This window comes from Halichoeres trimaculatus, unplaced genomic scaffold, assembly GCF_033239565.1.
Source record: "Halichoeres trimaculatus isolate MK-OKI-2021-1 unplaced genomic scaffold, fHalTri1.1 fHalTri1_scaffold_17, whole genome shotgun sequence".
In the NCBI taxonomy this organism is placed as follows: Eukaryota; Metazoa; Chordata; class Actinopteri; order Labriformes; family Labridae; genus Halichoeres; species Halichoeres trimaculatus.
This window is the reverse complement of record NW_027437195.1, coordinates 16,503,079-16,524,291: the sequence shown is the minus strand read 5'-3', so window position 1 is coordinate 16,524,291 and position 21,213 is coordinate 16,503,079. Positions and strand designations below refer to the sequence as shown.

At 43.7% G+C, this 21,213-nt stretch overlaps 1 protein-coding gene across 1 annotated transcript in view; it reads left to right on the top strand.

Moving 5' to 3' along the window:
* Positions 1-5,569: 5,569 nt before the first annotated feature.
* The window catches only part of LOC141806943 (cysteine-rich motor neuron 1 protein), a 38,378-nt gene continuing 22,734 nt past the window's right edge, over positions 5,570-21,213 (top strand). The window contains exons 1-3 of the mRNA XM_074692675.1: positions 5,570-6,238; positions 11,953-12,114; positions 12,478-12,651. Of these exons, the coding sequence (XP_074548776.1) occupies positions 5,941-6,238; positions 11,953-12,114; positions 12,478-12,651 (634 nt within the window). The 5' untranslated portion in view covers positions 5,570-5,940. The remainder of the gene's footprint in view (positions 6,239-11,952; positions 12,115-12,477; positions 12,652-21,213) is intronic.

The window sequence follows — 21,213 nt, the reverse complement described above, 5'->3', positions numbered from 1 at the left end:
CCAGTCCATGTAACACTGACACGAGGCATATGTTTGTATCAAGTGTAATGAGGCTTCATTGGAGCCTGAACCTCAGTGGTGCCAAGGTCTTGGCATGGTTAGCTCAAAGTGACTCAGAAGTGCACTGCAGAGAATGATGATGATGAGGATGATGATGATGATTAGGGTAATGAAACTGTTGGGTTACTTAGAAAGAGCAAATATTAATCCAAAACTGAGCAACCAATTTAGCAAAGATGTGCAGAAGAAACATCTTTATAACGAACAGACACCTCAAGCACCACCATATGCCTGAGTCCTGTCACACACTTGATGACTTTAACATGACAGTCTTGGGATCTCACACGTCACCCGTCTGTTCCTGATGCAGAGTAAAGAAGCCGATCAACAGCCCGTTTGGCCCACCTATGTCATCGTGAAGCGTCAGTTTACATGAATTGCGAAATCATCAGTCAGCACAATGAGACACAGAGAGCACTGCTACAACTTTTTAGGGACTTTTTGACTTAAAGTAAGTCACTTTGGTCCGACACAGCCCTCTGACAACCCTGCTTCATTTAAAATGATTGTCGAGAGATGTGCTTGTGGTGATCATACATGTCCGCGTGCTTGTGTTTGTGCGTGAAGTAAACCGTGCCAAAGCCCACCTCTCCAAAGAGTGCCAAAGCAGATAAGTGAAGGGTGCTAAAGCACGACACGGTTTGCCAGTGTGTTCATGAGCTTCCGTTTTAACAGCTATAAGGCACCTGTCAGTCACGTGAGCTGGGCTGTACCTCTGATTGGACAAACTCTTGATCCTAATCTTTTCTGAACAGCTGAGTAAGAAAAAATTTCACCCCCCAAAAAAACAGTAATTAGATTTTAAACGTCGTCAAAGTCCATTCTTTTGGTTTGCCGTGTAAGTGGCTTCCTGGTCTTTCTGCTGCCAGCCTCAAGGGGATTCTTGAAGAACAGAAACATTGGCCTGGTTTACATGGGTAGTTTTCCTCAATCTGACTGAAATCGATCGGATTAAGTGAATTGGATTTGATCTGTGTATATGAAGTTTAAGTAAAGAGATCCACGTTCAACCTGCGTGTACATGGCCCTGAATCCGATGGTATTAATTTTTTTGACCTGCGCATTACGTCACTCTGTAAGAGAAGAAGAGGTGCACTTCCTACTTCCTGTTTACTTCTGGAAAGATGGATCCACGTTGTGTTTTGTTGGGGACACTTATTGTGTTCAGTTTTTCTGTTTGTTTGCCATGTTTGTTTTCGTTTGGCCGCGTGTTGCTCTGCGTACATCACTTACGTGCCTCTTACGTACTAGGGAGTGCGTGTGCAGACCGAACAATCCTCTCTATCAATCCAAGCCGTTCCACTCAGCCGTGTACATGGAGCATGGAGCATGGAGCATGGAGCATGGAGCATGGAGCGGATTATCAATCGATGTAGACTGCCTTTTAAAATCTGACCCGAAATACAATCAGATCCGGGTGAATCAGATTGGTTAAGGTGTTTACATGAGACATTTTAAGTCTGATTGACCTTTCAATCTGATTGTAAATAGGATTTTTCAACCCATGTTAACAGGGCTATTACCCCTTGGTGATAACATTACCCAGTCTGCTCCTCTCACTTGTTATTGCACATATTTTCTGAGAGGCAGTTCAACCAAGAATCGTAAATATCAACCATGGCTAATATAAATATCATATGGACTAATAATTGGTTATATTAAGAGTCAGAGAGACAGAGACTCAAGTAAGTTAGTGAATAAGTGAATTTGATTTATGTGGGACTGTAAATCATGTTTTTTCCACCAACAAAATAAAGAAGTACAAAATTGATAAATGAAAGGCATCTCCTCTGAGTCACGTAATGAAATTCCTAAGACCAACAATGAAATAACCACGTACAGTGAATGGCAGAATAAAAATAGATCATTCACAGATGCAGACTGTTTGAGTGGGCTTCATTTTTCCAAGCAGATACATGTTTTGCTGCTTCTTTGAAAGACACAGCAGAGTCAGAGAAACACAAAGACGTGGGCAGAGAGTTTGCTGCTATTGCCTCTAAAGCTGATCACTTCCAGTCTTACAGCTGGTTGGTGGGACGGGCAGCATGTGTTGTGAGTTGGTCCTGAGGGATGAAGCTGATGAGTTAAGGTGAAAGAGTTCTGTCAAACACTCTGGGGCCTGAACATGAAGGCCTTTAAAAACAAGGCTGAGAATTTGAACTTGATCTTTTAAACCACTGACGACAGTTCAGTTTGGGAGCTCTGGGAGTCTGTTTGTTTGACCCTGGGAGTGTTTGGATAACAGTTTTCTGTATTGACTGTAGGCAATAGATGTAGATGTGCTGATAGAAGGGAAATAATCAATGTAGGAAAACAAGGAGAATGGAGTAACATCCAAAGTTCTTTGGTAGGCTTTGGAAAGCAAGAGAGCTGTGCTGGGTTTTAAAGAAATATAGCAATAATAGTAGTGGAAATATAACTTAAACTAGCATTAATAAGTGTAAAGTGATAATAAATGAAGGAAAAACAATAATCATTGTTTGTCTAGTCAAGCAGGTATTTCATGACCACCTTTCATGGGAACCGGCTTGACAAAGGAGCACAAAACCCCAAGAAGCATATGTTTAATACAACGCAAAAAACAATCTTAGACATTTTCATGTGCGGATATTTGTTCTGTTATCCTTTAATGATTGTTTTTAACTTGATGCGATCCAGCTTGGTGGTAAAGCAGAGCTGTAGGAAATATTGGTACATAATTTTTGAGCCCCTCACCATGCATAATTGTGAGAATTGTAAGTTTTATTCGGGAGTGTCTGGATTTCTGTCTCATCCAGTGTTTTGCGAAACCTCCCAACCAAACAGAAAGTTGATTGAGGAGCAAAGAGTGATTAGGAGCTCATGAAACCAGGCACGCACACATCACAATACACCAAATTTGTCAACAAAAGTTGCTCCAAACAGCTCCAGAGAATCAGTCTGCTTTGTGTGACTCATCTCATGATCACAACCAACAAGATTAGATTGATGGCACAAAATCTCCATCCTGTCACATTCCCAGCTTTTAAAACAGCTACATCGTTAATGCTTTTCCCATAAATACAAAGTTTGGTAGGCACATGTTACACAGCATTAGCAGATTTTTACCAAACTCTTCCCAGGAGACTTGTCGTCTTTGGTTAAAGCAATGTCACAGTAATTGTCGTTGATGCTGAAATTGTTTCGGTTTCATTTTGGCACATGGTGTGGTTTTGGCAGCTCACTAAGGTTTTGCCCTTTGCCACAAAAGAGATATTAGACGTGTCTCTTCCCAAAAACACTGTCAAGTCTGCTAAAATCATGTTTATGCCTGATCTCTCACCAAGAATCCTCATTATTACCGATACTGCCAATTCTCTGTCTTTCAATACGATACAGAGTAACTGAGGGTCGGTGTGTGTCTTGGACACATAAGTCATTCATGTTGTGTCCAAAACACATGAAAGTTCACATCCCCATCAACCATGTCTACCTCTGACTGTGGTTGACATCTGAGAGATAACAGCCCTGTTATGATCCCCAGGAGACTTAAAACATCAGATTACTTGTGTGGACAGAAAGAGGAGAAGGTGCTGTTGTGACCTTTCCGTTGGCCAAAAACAAACCTCTGGTTTATGATAGCAGGACGAGAGGCCTCCAAAGGTGGCCAGCTGGCCCCGTTTGAAAGCCCACCGTCCAGGCAAATGTGTCATTGCTGCTGCTGGGCCACAATCTCAGGAAGCAAATGGAAAGCGGGGCTCTCCAAGGTCCTTTAGACTGATCTGTCGTCAACCAGCAGTGGGTGTCCAGCCAGGCCAGCGGTCAGCAGGTCGGCCCGATTGACAAGAGCTTTAAGGAGGGGACAGAGTGAGAGCGGGCGGAGGGAGAGACAGAGGACAAGAGCTGAGTTGTGTTGCAAGGGCTGATTATGCGTGCTGTGGGGCTGGTTTCCTGGATGCTGTGTTTGTGTTGGAGCGGGCGGCTCCAGGCAGATGTTGCAAATGAAGGAGGTGCTGTTGTGTGTTGACATTGTGAGGAAAATCAACCCCGGATGACATCTGATTGAGCTTTGAAGAGGAAACGTTTCCAGGGACAGTGAAAAATACTGGACCCTCCACTCTGTTTTAGATACATGATATCTATTATTGTATCAATTACTTTCCAGTAACCCTTATTATTTCTCAGAGCTGGCTGCCAGCTTTATGTAAAGCACACTTAAGTGTTACCATCACGCTAAAGACTACATGATATGTCACTGTGGGAAAAAAAAAACATTTGCCTGATTCACTCTTGCTCAATTTCGCAACAGAAAAAAATGGCACAAGTAGTGTTTTTATGAGAAGCTTTGTGAGTATTTCATTCTCTCCACTGTGTTTGTGGCACTGTCACAATCAGCCTCCAGCTGTGCCCACTGCCCACACACAGACTAACAACCACACACACACACACAGACACACAATCCATCTGCCAATAAAAGCACACAAACACTGCCTCGACAAACATCCGGTGACCTTTTACCTTTCCAGAGCCACCTGCATACACACAATCTGACAGCTACGATCAGAGGTAAGCACACAGTCATCCACATACAAAAGGTAAAGCTGAGGACTGATGTGTGGACTTGATAACCACTTTTTTTTTATTGTGTGGCTTTGACAGACTTAATGGCTACTTTGTTGAACAGAGACGAGAACATGATCAGCACTGCATAAAATGCACCCTGACAGAACAGGTTTATCTTAATAAAGGAGGAAATATAAAAGACTCAGGGATATAAGGGCTCTGTTTTCAAAAGCTACACTTAAGGGGAATAGTTAGCTGCTTTTAAAGTGGGGTTGTATGAGGTACTTCTCAAAAGTAAAGCTCAGGCACAATCAAGACACCATCTGGAGAACCAAATCAAAAGCTTTTAACCTCTGCAATGTCAATGCAAGGGTTTGCTTTTTTAAAACATGTTTAGCACTTTACTCTGAGGTCTGAAATCCAATTCTTTTTTATGATGTTCTACCTACAGTTTACACATCCATTCTCTGGATGTTTCCCTACACTTCATAACTCCACGACACTGTTTAAAGGCAGAACTGGAAATAATATGATAATTTGAAGCCCTAAAGCAACTTGAACCATGTATTCTAATATTTACCCCGACAAGGATTGGACCTATAGATTGGGTAATATATGATCTATGTTACGTTTTTTTAGAGTGAATTCATCCATGTAAAGGTTTTTTTTTATTATTATTTGTTTTTTTTTTAATTTAAAATAATTATTAAAATTTCAAAACCATTATCCAGTTGCCTGAAAAGAGCAGTGTTTTTTTTTTTTAAGTCAAAACTAAACGATGAAAAGGCAACTTGCATACCTGGCATCCAAAGTTGCATCATTGCGCAACAGCGATATGAGTTGCCGAGAGGAGATAAATCAGTTCAAATCCTCCCTCCTTTCCCTCCTTGTGACTGGTCCTTTCCCCTGTCAGTCAGGGGGAGGGGTGCTCTGCTAATTTCTATATGCCTTCTTGTCAATTTAAGAGTCAGATTGCGCTCTCGCGCGTGGCTGTCAGCAGCGGCGGGCTTCAGTGGACGTCCTCCGTCTCGCTCTGTCAGGGATTTCTACGGAATCACAGGAGACGCTTGAGACGTGCGTCTACCTGCGTACACTGAAAGCCTCACATTTGGATATTGCTGCCACTTGAAACGCATCCGCACACTTCAGTCTCGTGGTGTTTTCCAGCTTTTGAAGTGAGCTGCTGTGTAATGAGCTGCACGCCCGAGGGGGAGACTCAACACAGAACTTTGAAGAAGACTTCAGGAACTTTGGGAGTTACATCCAAAGTGCACACAGTGGGAAGTTCATGTGATTCATTATAATCTGACAGAATCGGACTATTTCTCTGGGGAATTTAAGGAAGGTTTCTATTTGAACATGTTCAGCAAGTGTTCCGTTGTGTTGTTGAATGTCCTCTTTCTGGTAAGGGCGCTCTCAGCGCACGAGTGCACGTCGTGTAACCTCCGGACATGTCCCGTCAAAGCCCAGCACGGCTGCGAGGGTGGCCGGACCTTGGCCAAGGATCCCTGTGGGTGCTGTGACCAGTGTACCCGGCTGGAATGGGAGACCTGTGGGGGACAGGATTGGGCGCACGGCTACTGCGCCCTGGGGCTGACCTGCGCGTCCGTCAACAAAACAGGAGCAGCGACAGTCCCTGAGATTGGAGTGTGTAAAGGTGAGTACCTGCGTGAAAAGAAACTCTGGTACTTTAAATAGTTTAGAGAGAATTAAAGTGTCATTATGGAGTTGTTAAAAAGTCTGATAAAGGAACTGTGGGTGTCGGTTCTTTTCAATCCTCATCTCTTTTAAGTGGCTGGAGGGTATGCTTATTGAAACGTCACTCAAGTCCTGCTTGAAGTGACTGTGTCAGTGTTAAGCTTGTCTCTGGCAGCCTGCAGCAGCTCCTCAGGTCTGAGGGGCTCTTGACTGCCAGGAGAGGAGTCATGTTCAGCTGCTCTTTCTTCCTCTCAAAGCTTCATTCACTCTCAGCTCTGAGGCATGACAATAAGTTTGGCAGCAGTGACTGGCTCTAAGTTACACTTTTCGTAGGCTCTGACCTCTTTGCTTTACCACTAGAAAACACATTTTTGATAAGGCAGGTGGGATGACAATAGACCCAAATAAGTGTTTAAATCTGTGGGTGGGCAAAGTTGTGCAAAATCCATAGCGTGACAAAAAAAAAAATCATAATAGTGTTTTGACTTGGACTTTGAGTGTATTATGATAAATTTGCTGCCCTAGCTTGTCTGTAGTGTTTACACCATGTGCTTCCAGTGTGTAACTCAAATATAATAGTGTGACAGTACAATTGCAGTCCCCTGGAGACTTTCAACTCTGAATCAACAGCGCTGCACTGTTCTGTTCCTGCCAAGCAGAGCTGAGCTGTTGAACCAGCATTCTGATGATTTTATGCACAATTCAAGCAACTTGAAGAACTTCAAAGAGATGCACAGGGTGTCAGGTTCCTCACAGTGAATGAACTAAGAAACAACAGTGTCCCCTGAGGAACAAATAACTGCCGTGAGGACCCCCCAGCCACTCCACCTGCGCTGTCTCTGGTGGGTTTCTTGATGATTGAAAGGGACTGACATGACTGCGGTAGAGAGTAAGCAGCACTCAGTGGGTGTTTGGATCCCCTGACCCTGCTCTGTCCCTCTGTGGGGTGGTCCTAGTCAGGGGTCCACTGGGGTTTTGCAGGGGTCTCAAACCCCCGGGCCATCCAAAGAAACGCTTCTGTTGCTGCTGATTGTGTCTCAGGTACGGGTTAAGCAGGCGTCTGGAGGACATCTCTGCAAATGAACAGCTTTGGAATGAGCCGCAGACCTAATGGCTTCTCTGATTAAGTCGTGCCTCAGCTCCTGTGGCTCCAGAGGCCTTGGAGCACGCCACTGACCCCTAAATCAGACACTCGTACACACACAAAGCTCAATATCCCAGAGGGTCTAGGTGGGGGTAAATCAACACCTCCCAGTGTGTTACCAGGGGCCACAGTAGGCAGGCTGCTGGAGGCTGATCCCAGATTTCCCTCCTCGAGCTGCAAGGGTCTTAAAGTGATTAGACTTGCAATCAGGAGTAGGGGGTAAATGTTTCCGCTTTCTGATCCCCTGCTTTCACTGCTCACAGTTTTTATTTTCTGGGTGGTCAAAAGCTGTTGTCATCCTGAGGTGACAGATTGTGTCTTACATGAGAGATGAACTTTGGTGGTACATTAGTCAGTTCAGCCATTTTTTGTTGAAAAACTTGCTGAAATGGCTCCAACTACACCCATTTTGACCAGGAAATGTTGCATAATGTACAAGTTAATCCATGTTAGGAAGTGTTGAAAAGAGGGCTTTCTTGCCATGACATCTCACTACTTTCATTGGTATAAAAACCAGCATAACAAATAATTTTGAATTGAAAAACCAAAGGAAATGTCCCAGCTTTCCAAGATGGGATGCAACCTCTGCTGGGATCCCTCTACAGTACAGTTCAACAATAAGATAAGATCCAATATGCAAACAGTATCATGCAATTTAAAATGTTAATAGACAAAAAGACAGGTAGAGCATAATACAGCCTGATACAGTATGATGCAGATTCCGATAAGAGATGAGGGAGTAACTGGGGGTTGGGAGCAGCTAAGGCTAGGGGAGGCAGTATAAGTGTTGTCACTAGGGATGGGTACCTTTTACATTTGAAACAATTCAGTACAGATGCCCGGTACCTGGCAATCAGTATGGGTACCCAATTTTCGGTACTGTTTTGTGTTTGTGTGGTAAAAAATATAAATTTGTTTATTAAAAAAATCTCATTTTAAAAAAAATATATAACCTTGCAATGCTGTGTTTGTAGCCAGCATGGAAAATCTGCCTCTCTTCCACTTCCTCACAGTCACAAGGATGCATTTAGGTACCTAAACATGGTGCCTTTTGATTAATGTGAATCGGTACCCGGTATGTTTGACTGAATGAAAGTACCTAATTTTGTACCCATCCCTAGTTGTCACTACCAGGTAGGGCTGGACAATTAATTGGATTTTAATCGTGATTTCAATTTTGCCATCTGACAATCATAAAAATAATATAATTGAAGAAAAACAATTAATATGCCACACAGTGTAGATGTATGCAAGTTCCTGTGCTTCATAGCTCTTCTGTGTTCCATGTGCAGCCACAGCCAGTGTGTGTGACTTATGTGTAGCAATAATACTGTATGTGCCACTTGCTGGTTCTTTAAAGTTGTGTTTAAATCAGTACTGAAGTTTTTGAATGAATGAATAATTGTGTATATTAATTGTAATTTCGATATCACTTGAAATAATCGGGATTCTTATTTTTACCATAATCGCCCAGCCCTACTACCAGGAGCTTGTACATACAGAGCCTGGGATCAACGTGATGAATGGGGTAGAGCTGGTACAGATGGATGTTTCTGCGGGATACAAAGCTAACTGTTAAGTGTCTGCGAGGTGTCATGGGTCTAACTTAACGAAACACAAGCGACATGAGGGGCCCACTTGATAACCCTTGTGACAGTCTGGCACTTGCTGCCCATCTATCTTCAGACTTGGGGTTTTAGCTGTGTAGCACAAGCAGTTGTTAGTGGGTTTCTTCACTGATCGCTCATCCTTTCTGAAAGCACAAGTATGTGTTATGCTCAAATACTGTACCATAAAATACAACACTGTGTGATACAGTATGATATAGAACAGGATTTGATGAGGTAGAACACAATATAATACAGTGCTGTGTCAAGGGACATACTTGTTGTTATGCCACCATGCACATGAAGGTCTAGGGATTACAGAGCACTGTGCAGCATTGAGCAAACTACAGTGGCGAGGAAGTCAATCCTAAAATAGGCAGACACCTTGAGCAGAGTCAGACTTATGTTAGACAGCCATCTACCTTGACAGAGATAAATTACAATAACTACAACATCAACAACATTGAAAACAGTTCATTCGGACTTGTGAATATGATACAGGTAATGAATATGAAAGTAATACTGAGGCCTCATATTAGCATTTACAGTTTAAAACAATTCATAATAGAGTTTGAAATGAAAGTGTGGTCTGTAGCAGTTAAAGTTCTATAATTAGCATTAGTGTTGTAACAGTGATGATAATAGCAGGGCTAATAATAGTGAGGCTTAGTAATTATAGCAGCTGGAGAATCTGGCTGTTTCTACAGCAGCAGCAGGCTGTCTACAGCATGGATCCAGAGCAACCTGTGGGACAACAGAGCATCTCTAACTGGGATAATAGGTCTTCTGCTGGAAATTTAACCAACGACAAAGTTAACAGCCAAAATCAAAAGAAGTTTTCTGTGATCTGAATCTTGTAGATGCACTTTAAGTCTGACCTGTGCATACCCAGGTACCTGATCTGGGGAGAAGTCATCTTTGCCTTTCACTTTATCACATTTACCCAGTAGTCTGTCTGTCAGTCGACATGAGTCAGTGTTTTGCAGTTACATGTCATGTTTTGATGTTCCCATTGTATTCCTGCATCTGTCCACCCACGCCAACTTTCCCCGAGCTCTAGAGGCACTTAACATACCACGTAACAGAATGTCAGTCGTACAGGGACGTTATGTCCACTGCACTCTTTCACATGCCGTCTACTTCTCCCTTCCTCTGGTATTATCTAATGTTTCAAAGACTTCCTTTTTAGCTCACTATCAGCCAGAGGGCCTCTAGAGGTCAGCTTTCCCATCCTGGCTCTGGATGCCAAGACAAGCAGTCTCAGTAGCAGAGAGAGGAATCCCCAGGGATGAAGCCGTAGACTTTGGCTAGAGTCATGCCAGGCCAGATAATAGATAGCAAGTCAAGACCAGAGCAGGGTCAGACTGGAAGGGTCTAGGCCAAAGTAGACTAGCTGAGAGAAGGCAGAGTGAAAAAATAAATCAACAAGACAATGCCTGTAGTGTTGAGCCTTTCATTAATTGTTTTGACTTCTGCCTCTCTTTCATTATGCCAGATTTAGCACCCCACACAGACAGGCGCCCCTGCCACCATCACCTCAAATGAAAACACCCTCCCAGGCACAGGAAAGCCTCGGGATGGAAAAAATGTGGAGTTGCGGATCATTTTAAGGTGAAAGGAAATCACAGGGAAAATTTTGGTGTGCTTTATTGAAAAGGCTTCTTGTGCTTTGCCAGTCTTGCTGGCCGTCTGGGAGAGCTATTAAGAGCCCAGGCTGGCTCAGGTTAAAAGCAGTGTTACAGAGCCTTCACCTTTTTCACTGGCTGATGTTCACTGTTGTGCTGCTGACAGCCATACATCACTGAGGAGTCACACACATGACACAGTTTAAGATTGGGAAAGTGTTTGCAGGGATGCTTTTTTCAACTGTCACATTGATTCACTTTAAAAGCAATATGTTTCACAATAAAATACTTTTCCTATGGTGAAAAATCTGTTTTGGATAAATATGGATCAACGTGTGCGTTTCATTGTGATTTATAGCATCTTAAAGCAGAGCCATGCATGGAATCCCAAATCTTTCCAGTCACTTTGGGTCATCCCATTATTGTTTCTCTAACCCCTGACTGCCAATGGTATTAATTTTATTTTAAGAGTGTATTTTAGGATAGAGGAGGAGGGGAAGTATTCTATGGAGTTCCTATGTGTTACTACTTGAAAGCAGAGTATCATTGTTGATTAAGACCAGAGATATAGACGCTTGGGAAGAAGTTACTGAGTGTTACAGTGAGTCTCATCCTGTTTACTCTGCTGCCTCTCTTACCCAATTAGACTACTGTGAATGGGGCTAATTTGGAGCTATATGCATGCTTTATTCAGGCTTGCATGTGAAAGAAATACTATGGACCATGTGTACGTTGGGGCCCTTTAATCCCAGGGTTCTGGTGCTTATTCAGCTCACATGGCACTAACTGGACACATTCCTTCCTATCGTGAGCTTTCATCCAAGTTGGAATAAGCCCCATGGTGCCATCCGAGGGGGCACAGGCCTCACCAGGCGAAGAAGGAACAATTTGTGGGTATGGTGCAAGTGGCCTTGGTACAGAGGAGGCGTTCCAGCAGCCAGCAGAGATTGAAACCCTGGGAGGGCCCCATGCTGTGGAACAAAAGCAAACAAATGGGCTCAATGGCTGAAGTAGCGTGGCACGACGAGGAGGGAGGAGGGATGGCGGCCCAGAAATACACTGGACACTTCAGTAATGTTGGTGCCAGGGCTATGTGTTGCAAGAGAGGCTGTAAGCTGGCTAACCTCAGTACACTTTTGGGAAACAAATCTAGGTTACTGGCACTTTTGGGCTTGTGATTACGCTGTATCTGTAACTCTAGCCAATGTCCTCTGATTTCCAGGAAAACTGGGTGAAATTGACGAAACAGTCCAAGTTCAAAGTGAACTTTCTTCCCCTTTCTTAATTCCTTCTGTAGTGCTGCCTGATCATCCGGAGGCCGGCCTGGAGGATGAGCGCTGCCCCCTGATGACAGGCTGTGACCGAGCAGGAGGTCAGTGTGTGTGTGATGCCCGTCACTCCTGCTTGGGCTCTTTCACCTACCCAGACCAAGAAAGCTGCATGAAAGCAGGCAAATCAGGTAAGCAATCTCCCTCCATCACACATGTTGAAACACAGATGCATGCACAGAATAGGACTCAAAGGGAATAATGCTGTCCATTGAGAGGAGCTAATCCATAACAGATGTGGCTCTGAGGTGACTAATGCTACTTACATATCATAGTGATGACACACATGCTACGGCTTTGTCAAGTGGGTCCCAGCTCACCCTTGAGAGGTGCCATTGTCTGTGACTCATTGATGACTGTGGTTTCTGTGTGTTTCTGTGTGTGTGTGTGTGTGTGTGTGTGTGTGTGTGTGTGTGTGTGTGTGTGTGTGTGTGTGTGTGTGTGTGTGTGTGTGTGTGTGTGTGTGTGTGTGTGTGTGTGTGGTTGGATTTCAGAGGGTCGCAGGCACGAGCACAGGGACAGACACAGAGAGAAGTATGTGGGACCATCCAACCCGGCCTGCATGTTCTCTGGGTGTAACCTGACCGCCGAGGGCTGTGTGTGTGAGTCTCAGAGCTGCCACCACCACTTTGCCTACATCAACCGCAGCCAGTGCCAGGAAGCCGCAGGTAAACTTTGAGTGACCCGCAACTGGAACACATAACACCGCAGCGACTGAACAGTGGCTCTAGTCAGCTTGAGTTATTTAGTGTGAAGGTGAGGGCTGAGTCTGGACTGATAGTACCACAAAGCTTCAGCATCATGTCACATACTTAATGTAATCATCCATATGAAGTAAGCAACACCTTAAGATCTATGTTTTCTTGCAAAAATCAACCAGCACAAACTGGCTGCATTTTCATAGTGCTGGACCGTTGGAGTCATGTGACCAAGGATTTCATGTTGTCTTCTTTGGCCACTGAAAACCTCTGACCTGCAAACCTGATGGCCTTGCTCTGCTCATTACAGATGTTTGTTGTTATAGTTAAGCGAAGTATGATCTGGTGTCACCACCGAGTGTTTTATTCTGAAAACCAGATGCCTTAACGTTGTTTCAGTGTCTGACTTCCTGTCCTCAATCTGCTTTGTGCTGATTGATACTTTCTGCTCTGGCATCCAGCAAAAATAGAAGTCATGCGTATCAGCTGCAGGGGAATACGGCCTGCCAGATCTGAAACAGAGCTGGAACCCCACAGAGCAGAGCTGCAGAGCCAGTGGAAGTCAACACTCAGGTGCTGTGACCAAGCAAAGTGAGTGGGTGTGTTGGAGATTAGCCGTCACTCAGTTTGCCTGACACCTACCCCAAGGCACTGGATGCAAGCTTTAAAACCGAACAAATAAAAGTTATCAGCCTTGATGCTGGTGGGCTTTTTGTGGTTATGGGTATTTTTTTAGTAATCAGAAGCTCCAATACTTATTTCACTCTGTTTCACAATCAGTTAAAAACTCCATACAGGAGCTTTAAGTCAGTGACCTGAGGAGTGATAACCTGAAAGCTATGAGATATACTACAAACTACAAATATTTCTCGTCAGGAGCAGTCAACCTCTTTTGTAAAGTGTCACCTCTGACAAAGTCTTATACTATTGTAAATACTTAAAGGGGCAATAGTAATATCACATGACGCTTTAATTCTTCTTGTGAAGGTGTGTTCACATGGGTAAAAATAAAATAATCAGAAGACGAAGACTGCAACTATCCTTCAGAGTTCCACCGAGGCATACAGAAGCATTTGTGTGGACTTAAAATGTTTTTACTTTCCATGGCAAAATGTCTCTATAAAAGCAGACACATTACCACCCACTCAGGTCTTCATCAGGGCCATTGTTAGCAGTGTCTGATGCAAAGATGAAAAATCCAAAGAACACCTCTGTGTGAGTAATACAAAGAACCCGCAGCACTCCAGCACAACATGAAAAACAGTGAAAGTAAATCATCAGGGGTTTGGGAAGGAAAGAGGAGAAAGAAATGAAAATGGGATAAGTTAAAATATTGAAAGTGAAAAGAAGATGATGTCATCAGAGAGACAGAGAAGCAAAAAAAAGAGTTGCTAAGAGACTGATGACGGACTTATAGAGTTGTGGAGATCCTTAGCCACAGGACAGAGTCCTTAAAGGGTGTAAGATGAATGCCTTCATTGTGTTTTCGAGATTAAAAAATGGAATCCGTTGAACTATGTGAGCTCATGTAAGGATCTGTGTTTACTTCCACTCTTAGCAGCCTCACTGATTGACACCTCAAAGTGAAAACCGTTATTGGCACAGGGTTTGGGTCCTCATTTGGATTGTGAGGTGCCTTTTGGATAGACAAGCCTTAAGTGGCGGCTGCCTTCTGAGTGATGTTTGTAAAACAGGACAGGGCTGCTGCCGAGTGAACTTACTGAACTTCTGTGAACGTATGATAAACCACGTCTAACTGCTTTTCAAAGCCATAAACCAGAAAACCTAACATAAAAACGTGAGGTGTAGTGAACTGATTAAGCCATGTGACTGTGACTTTTACATATGAATCTACATGCTGCTTTCTTTGATTTTCAAAGTTCTCCTTGTCTTAGCCACAAGGTTATGGCTTAAGATATCCATCTCTATAACTGTAAAACTGTCATGCATTTTTATAATTAATTACTCTTTGAACAATACAGAGGTTGTTGCAGAAAATGTAGATATGTGTAGGTGTTAGTCTCAAGCTGTTTTTACAGTGAATCCAACAGAAAGTTTGTGGATTAAATATTCTTTAATGAAAATGTTTCATTGTTAAATTTACTTGTATTACAGCGAAAGATCTACTGTTAGTCGTCCCTTGTTTCTAACTCACTCACCTCGAAGCCTGAGCCCAACAGATGACAGTCTAAACTAACATAAGTGAAAACTGTAAACAACATTTTTCAGCAGCTTATGAGTTCTCACTGCAACACACACCCACCCCTCTGATGGCCCCTCTTTAAGTAAGACACTAGTGTGTATGTGTGTGTGAAATTGTTTGTGTATGTGCATTTGGAAAGAAGAACACATGCATGTTTGTAAATGTTTATATACCAAATCCCATGTGTGTGATAGACCCATATGAATGGGCATCTGAGCGTGCATGTGTGCTCTTTGCTTGTGCGTGTGCCTGTGTGTGATAATTATCTTGTTTGTGTAGATGTCTCGGCGGTGAATTTCCTTTGTCTGTCACCAGCGAGAGCTTCCTCTGCAACCAGTCGAGGACTCTGTGGTTAGAATCTTACAGTGACTGTTTCTATCAACACCTAGGTGTCTTTGGACACAAACAGTTATTAAGATCTGTGTTAGCATGCCCTGCTAAACTGCATCCAAAGAATGACAGCTCTACGATCAGACTTGTCTTCATACACATTAAAGCAGACCTTGTGTCCACACACTTTGAGAAAACCTTTGGGGAGCTCTATCAGAATATAGACTGTCTTCCTTAAACTTGTGAGGTCACACATGGTAATGGTTTTCCCTCTTACTTTCTCTCTGACGCACTGAGTAGTTTTTTCAGCTCATCCATCTGCTGTGACTCACTGGGATCTGTTAAAGCTCAACATCTTTTGGCCTCATCACAGTTGGTGTAAATGTTTCCTCTTGTTGTTTCAGTGGTATAACTTCAATTATAGGTTTACACGACACTGCAAATGTCCAATCTGAAGCAAAGTTGTCCTCCAGACGCATTACCGTCACGCAGGAAAAGAGGATGTGATAAGTGTAGGGGAGGGAGGAGGGAAGGCAGACAGACAGAGGAAGATAGGAAACCACAGCTTAGACCAAGCATTTTGCTGAGGGAATTGTGTCAAGTACAGGCCCCATGGCATTGGTTGGGTGGCGTTTGGTAATTTTACACCATGGAGTGGCTTGCATACTTCATTCATGATAAGGCATCTAACTGCAGAATTCCCCTGCTGCTGCTCACTGACAGGAACAAACAGCAGCAGCCAGTGCATGTTTTTAAGTGTTTAGGTGATTCATACCCATGGCAGCATTTTAATACTAACATCTGCTGAAACAGTGAGAGCTGAGAAGCCGAGGTATGCTAGAGCAGTCAGGTCGTCTTAGTGGTCTGATGATATTTAGGATATGTGGAAAATACACATTTTTGTAACAAGATAACTTTGAATGTGCAAGAGTTGTTCCAATACCACCTCTTCTTTTTTGACACCACTGATGAAACAGAGGTATTGAGTGTACAAATACTGGCTAATGCTATTGCTGCTAAAGTTATAAAGCAAGTTATTTCTTAGTCTTTTGATCAGAAATTTAAATGACTAGTAATGACGAGTCTAAATGTAAAAACACTCCGAAAATGTGAAAACTGACTTCACACAACTTAAGATGGGACCACAGAGTCTGCAGGTAAATGACATCAAATTGGTTTCCAAAGTGTTATGCTGATGACACTCAGATCTACGTGTCAATGAAGGCAGGTGAACACGGGCCTGTAGATTCACTCTGTCGCTGCGTTGAACAGATCAGTGTGTGGATGCAGAATAATTTCCTCGCTGAACTCAGATAAAACTGAAACCATTGCCTGTGGCCCACAGAAACAAAGAGAAAGGGTTATCAGTCATCTTCCAGGTTACAAATCTCGGGGTGTTATTGGACTCAGACCTGAACTATAGCAGCCACATTAAATCAATAACATTAGCAGCTTTTTGCCATCTTGAAAACATTGCCAGGATTAAAGGAATAGTGTCTAAACGTGACTTGGAGAGACTGATCCATGCATTTGTCTCGAGCAGGTTAGATTACTGTAACGGCCTGCTCACTGAACTCTCAAAATGAGCCGTAAGACAGCTACAGTACATCCAGAACGCTACTGCTCGGGTCCTGACCAGAACCAGGAAATACAACCATATTAGTCCAGTGCTCAGGTCTCTGCACTGGCTTCCTGTGGCTCAGAGAATAGACAAGTACATCTCTGACATGCTAGAACCATATGAACCAACTCAGTCTCTGAGAACCTCAGGGCGGGGTCTCCTGCTGGTGCCCAGAGTCTGGACTAAACACGATGAGGCTTCATTCCAGTTTTATGCCCCCAAAATCTGGAACAGTCTTCCAGAAGATGTGAGACAGGCCTCAACTCTGACAATGTTCAAATCCCGATTGAAAACAGTTCTGTTTAGCTTAGCATATGACAGCTGAAAGTATTTTATCTGCACTCACCTCTTTTAATTTAATTAATCAATTTTAATGTTTTATGATGTGATTTTATGCGATGATTTTATTTTGCCTGTCGCGATTTTATTTTATTTTAGCTGTAAAGCACTTTGAATCTGGTACCAAGGTTGGCCCAGATGATCAGCCCAGATTATCTTCTAGTTGAGCAGATGACAGTTGTATTATGTTAATGAAGAGCATAGCAGGCAGACACTGTACCTGAGGTGGTGTTTTATGTCAAAGTAGTAAGAAAAAAACGGCTGTATTGGCCTTAGGAAACACTCCAAAGTTATAGGGGGAAGCATTATTTATTCTCCACATGTAAGAAGACAGCTCACACTCCAATGCTCAACATCTTCTTTCCTTTTCTCACTGCAAGTGATGGCTTCAGCCGGCAGAACCCCACTACTCTTCATTTTTTGTGCCCCTTGTTTACAATTGTTTACAGGTCCCCGTGGTGCGTTGCTCCCGCTGCTCCGATAATCTTGTTGAAATCCTGTAGTATATGCTGGTTATTAATTCAAATCCTGTAGTGTGGGTGTCTACAATTTGAGAGAAGATAACCTGAGAAGATCCTCCTGAGAATGTGAGCAATACAATCCGATTTCGGAATCTTTTGAGATCCTCGATCCTTTGATGTGAGTCAGGCTTTTGTTTAGCAGAGCTAGCACCACCAGACTTTGTTCATCCCGTTAGGTTAACCTCCACAAGTCCTGTGCTAGTTATACTTATCTTGGGGTCACGTGCCGGTTTAACCAGCCTTCATGCCACTTGATGTCATCTTTGCACGTTTGCATCTGGGTAGTAGAATGTTAAAGCATTACTGCAGTATCCATTAGACAGAGCTGCAGCCCTGGCTTGAAGCAGGTGGCTGCCCCATAGATAAGACACAAGTTAGAACTGGTGTTTCAGGGCTACGATAGATTGATTGTTAATATTCCATGATCATTCATTTGTACTCAGCTAGTTATGATGTTTGTTTGACCCTTGTACTTACTGATACTACAGTCATGGGAGAATAAAAGGCCAATAGGAAGAGCACAAACTGACCTTGCTTCCACAAATCTACCCACCTATTCCACCTCCATCCTGCTTCAATCTGCGCTTGTGAAAGGACCGTTAGTTCTGCTTGGCTGCAGCCTCTTTGTGGCAAGGCTATTACTGGCCAAGCCAGACCGCGGCTGGCTGGCGGGGGCGTGAGACGTCTCAGTGGCTCTGTGGCCCTGTTGTACCCTGCAAGCTGCTCGTTTCCCAGTGTGTGAGTATTTTATAGGAGTGTGGGTTGTGATTTCAAAGAGGAAACAAAACTCTTGTGTGGAGATTGAGACAAAGAACTTCCCTTTAAGGCATGCTGGGATTGCTCTCAACCTCAGACCACTACTCTTGGTCAGCCGCTGACCAAACCAGCCAGCATAAGGCCAGCATGTAAAGCCAAGACACACACTCACAGGTCTTGAATATCCTGCTCCAACCCTCAGTCAGTTAACTGAATCTGGATCTAAAACCTCAGCTCGTTGACCTGGCCATGACTATTGACGAATCAAAGACACTCTGACTGCAGCTAAAGCCACACCTCTTGTTCCCAGGCACATTTCTTCAATCATCCTTCATCCTTTCCACTTCTCCCTGCAAGGAGCAAATCTATATGGCCAAAATCCATACATTACTCAACTGCCTTTGCACATTTTCTTCAGCAGCTGTCTACGCCTAATGTCTCCCACAGACTTGTTTCTTAAATTTATTACATAAGGGCTGTGGTATTTTTTGGTTTTGTGTCCTCAGAGTGACGATGCACGTGACAACTTTGCAGTTTTTTTATTCCAGTGCTTTGTGCACTCTACCCTGGAGCAGGGCATGTTCCCCTATTCATCTGCATCCAGTGCCAGATATGACAATAAACTCTGGGTATGGTTTTGAGCTCTGTCTGAGGGACAGGCCCTCACAACAGAAAGAAGTCCCCTATGCGCTCTGTCAGAGGCCTTATCTTATTGGCCATCTGATGGCAAGGGAAGGGTGTGTTCCAGTGGAATGCACTCATGCTTTTGTACACCCACAAACATGAAAACTCTTTGTACAAATGTGCACCTTCATGCCGACATTCTTATTATCTAACCCAAATAGCTCATTCACAGCTGCAGCGGCGTTACTTACGACACTGAAATCACGTTTTTCATCTGCAAATATTTAACTAAAAAGCAAAGAGCAAGGCCTGCAGCCTGCATACCTCAGCTGACTACCTCAAGCCTCTGACCATAGTGTGAAGTTCCCATCAAGTGTTTTGTCTCCGTGACCCTGTCTGTGCCTTGGGCCCCGACCCCCTCTAGACCAGCTCCACAGTCCTCACACATATACTTGCACATGCTGAAACACATGGCCAACAATGCTGACTTTCTCAGCTGTAACTGCTGGTGGGCACCTGGCCAGGCCCCCACAGCTTTACGTGAGACACGGCCCTGATGTGTCCCTTTGCGGAGCAACTTTATAAAACCTGAGGACGGACCAGAAACCCACGGAGGGCAGCTGGACTGAGACAGCTTTGTTCTCAGCTGACTTGCTTCCAAAGTCAGTCGGTGAACAGAACTCACATTGTGTGCTTTTTCCATGAGTAAACTCAGGCTGTCAACACAGCCTCCTCTGCCTGGCCGAGCCGCTCGGGTTCGGGGAAAGACTGTGCTCCTTGTACGCAGGCTTAAAGAGAAGAAAAAGCCCATTTAGATAGGAGGTGTTTTTCTTTCTTCAATGAGCTGCTGAGATGCCAGAAATATGCTTTGTTTACAAAAGAGGCCATTCTGTGGTAATGAAGCAATTTCCGTATTCCCACCTCTTTTAAACTAGCGTCAGGTGTGTGTGTGTGTGTGTGTGTGTGTGTGTGTGTGTGTGTGTGTGTGTGTGTGTGTGTGTGTGTGTGTGTGTGTGTGTGTGTGTGTGTGTGTGTGTGTGTGTGTATTGTTGCAGGTTGTGCATTTAGGTCAAAGGTTTTCCCTTCTTTGCTATCTTACAGTCCCACAGGAGCTCATATTTTCTAATCTGCAAAGAGCATTTATCAAGCAAACCAAATCAGGCTTTTTTGTGTTCATGCAGGCTGGAGTACGGCCACCATTGTGATGCGCAGAGTGGTTTAGCGGTTTCTGACTCACTAATTATAGTCATTTATGCTCAGAGATGGGACACAAACAGCACAGGATAAAATCCATTTGTTGCTGACTTTCTCCATCCACGCTGCCTGCCTATTGTGCTTATAAATGCACCGGCTAGAAAATTACATTAATTGGACCTGCAAGGGTTGGACCAGTTCCACAAATGGACACAATTCAATTCATTTGAATGACAATAGTATGTCTGCCAGCTGCTTTCCCAGCCCACTCAAACCCTCGCCATTATCACTCCTGAAAGAGTAATCAGCCTCCTCTGGGAAACATACAATACACAGAAAAAGGGGTTTTCAGTGCAGAACGTTGTGCAAGATCGTCCCAGGGTGTTTTCTATGGCTTTAAGCAGTGTTAGGTTTTCATATGCAAAATCAGTCTTCAAATGAGCAGCAGCAGACTACGTTAGACTTTATTGGAAGTAAAACATTCGCCAATCAGAGCATCCAACTGAAGTTTATTTAACTGAAGCTCAGGATTGAGTCCAAAACCGTTAAAAGGGCTGTAGCCTCCCTTAATTCAGGGGCTTTCCCCTCATTTTCTATGACACCATTCAGCTACAAAGTTTATCAATGAGAGCTTTGTGGCAGTCCTCACTGTTCCCAGGTTGCTAGAGTAAACAGTACAGTACAGATACCTCACACTCCTGCTCTATTTATCTGGAGCCAGAAAAACCCAACGTTTCCCTTATCCTCAATTTCATCTCTCATAAACGTTACCCCCACCCACCACAAAATACAGCAGCTACTCTGTACAGCTGCTCTACCCCATGTTTGTTCTGGGTCAGGTAGACATCAAACACAGACTCAAGTGCAATGCCAGCAGAGCACCAGATCAGAGAGTTTATCTGAAAGGGCTGTGATGGAAAAGATCACACAGAACCACTCCAAGA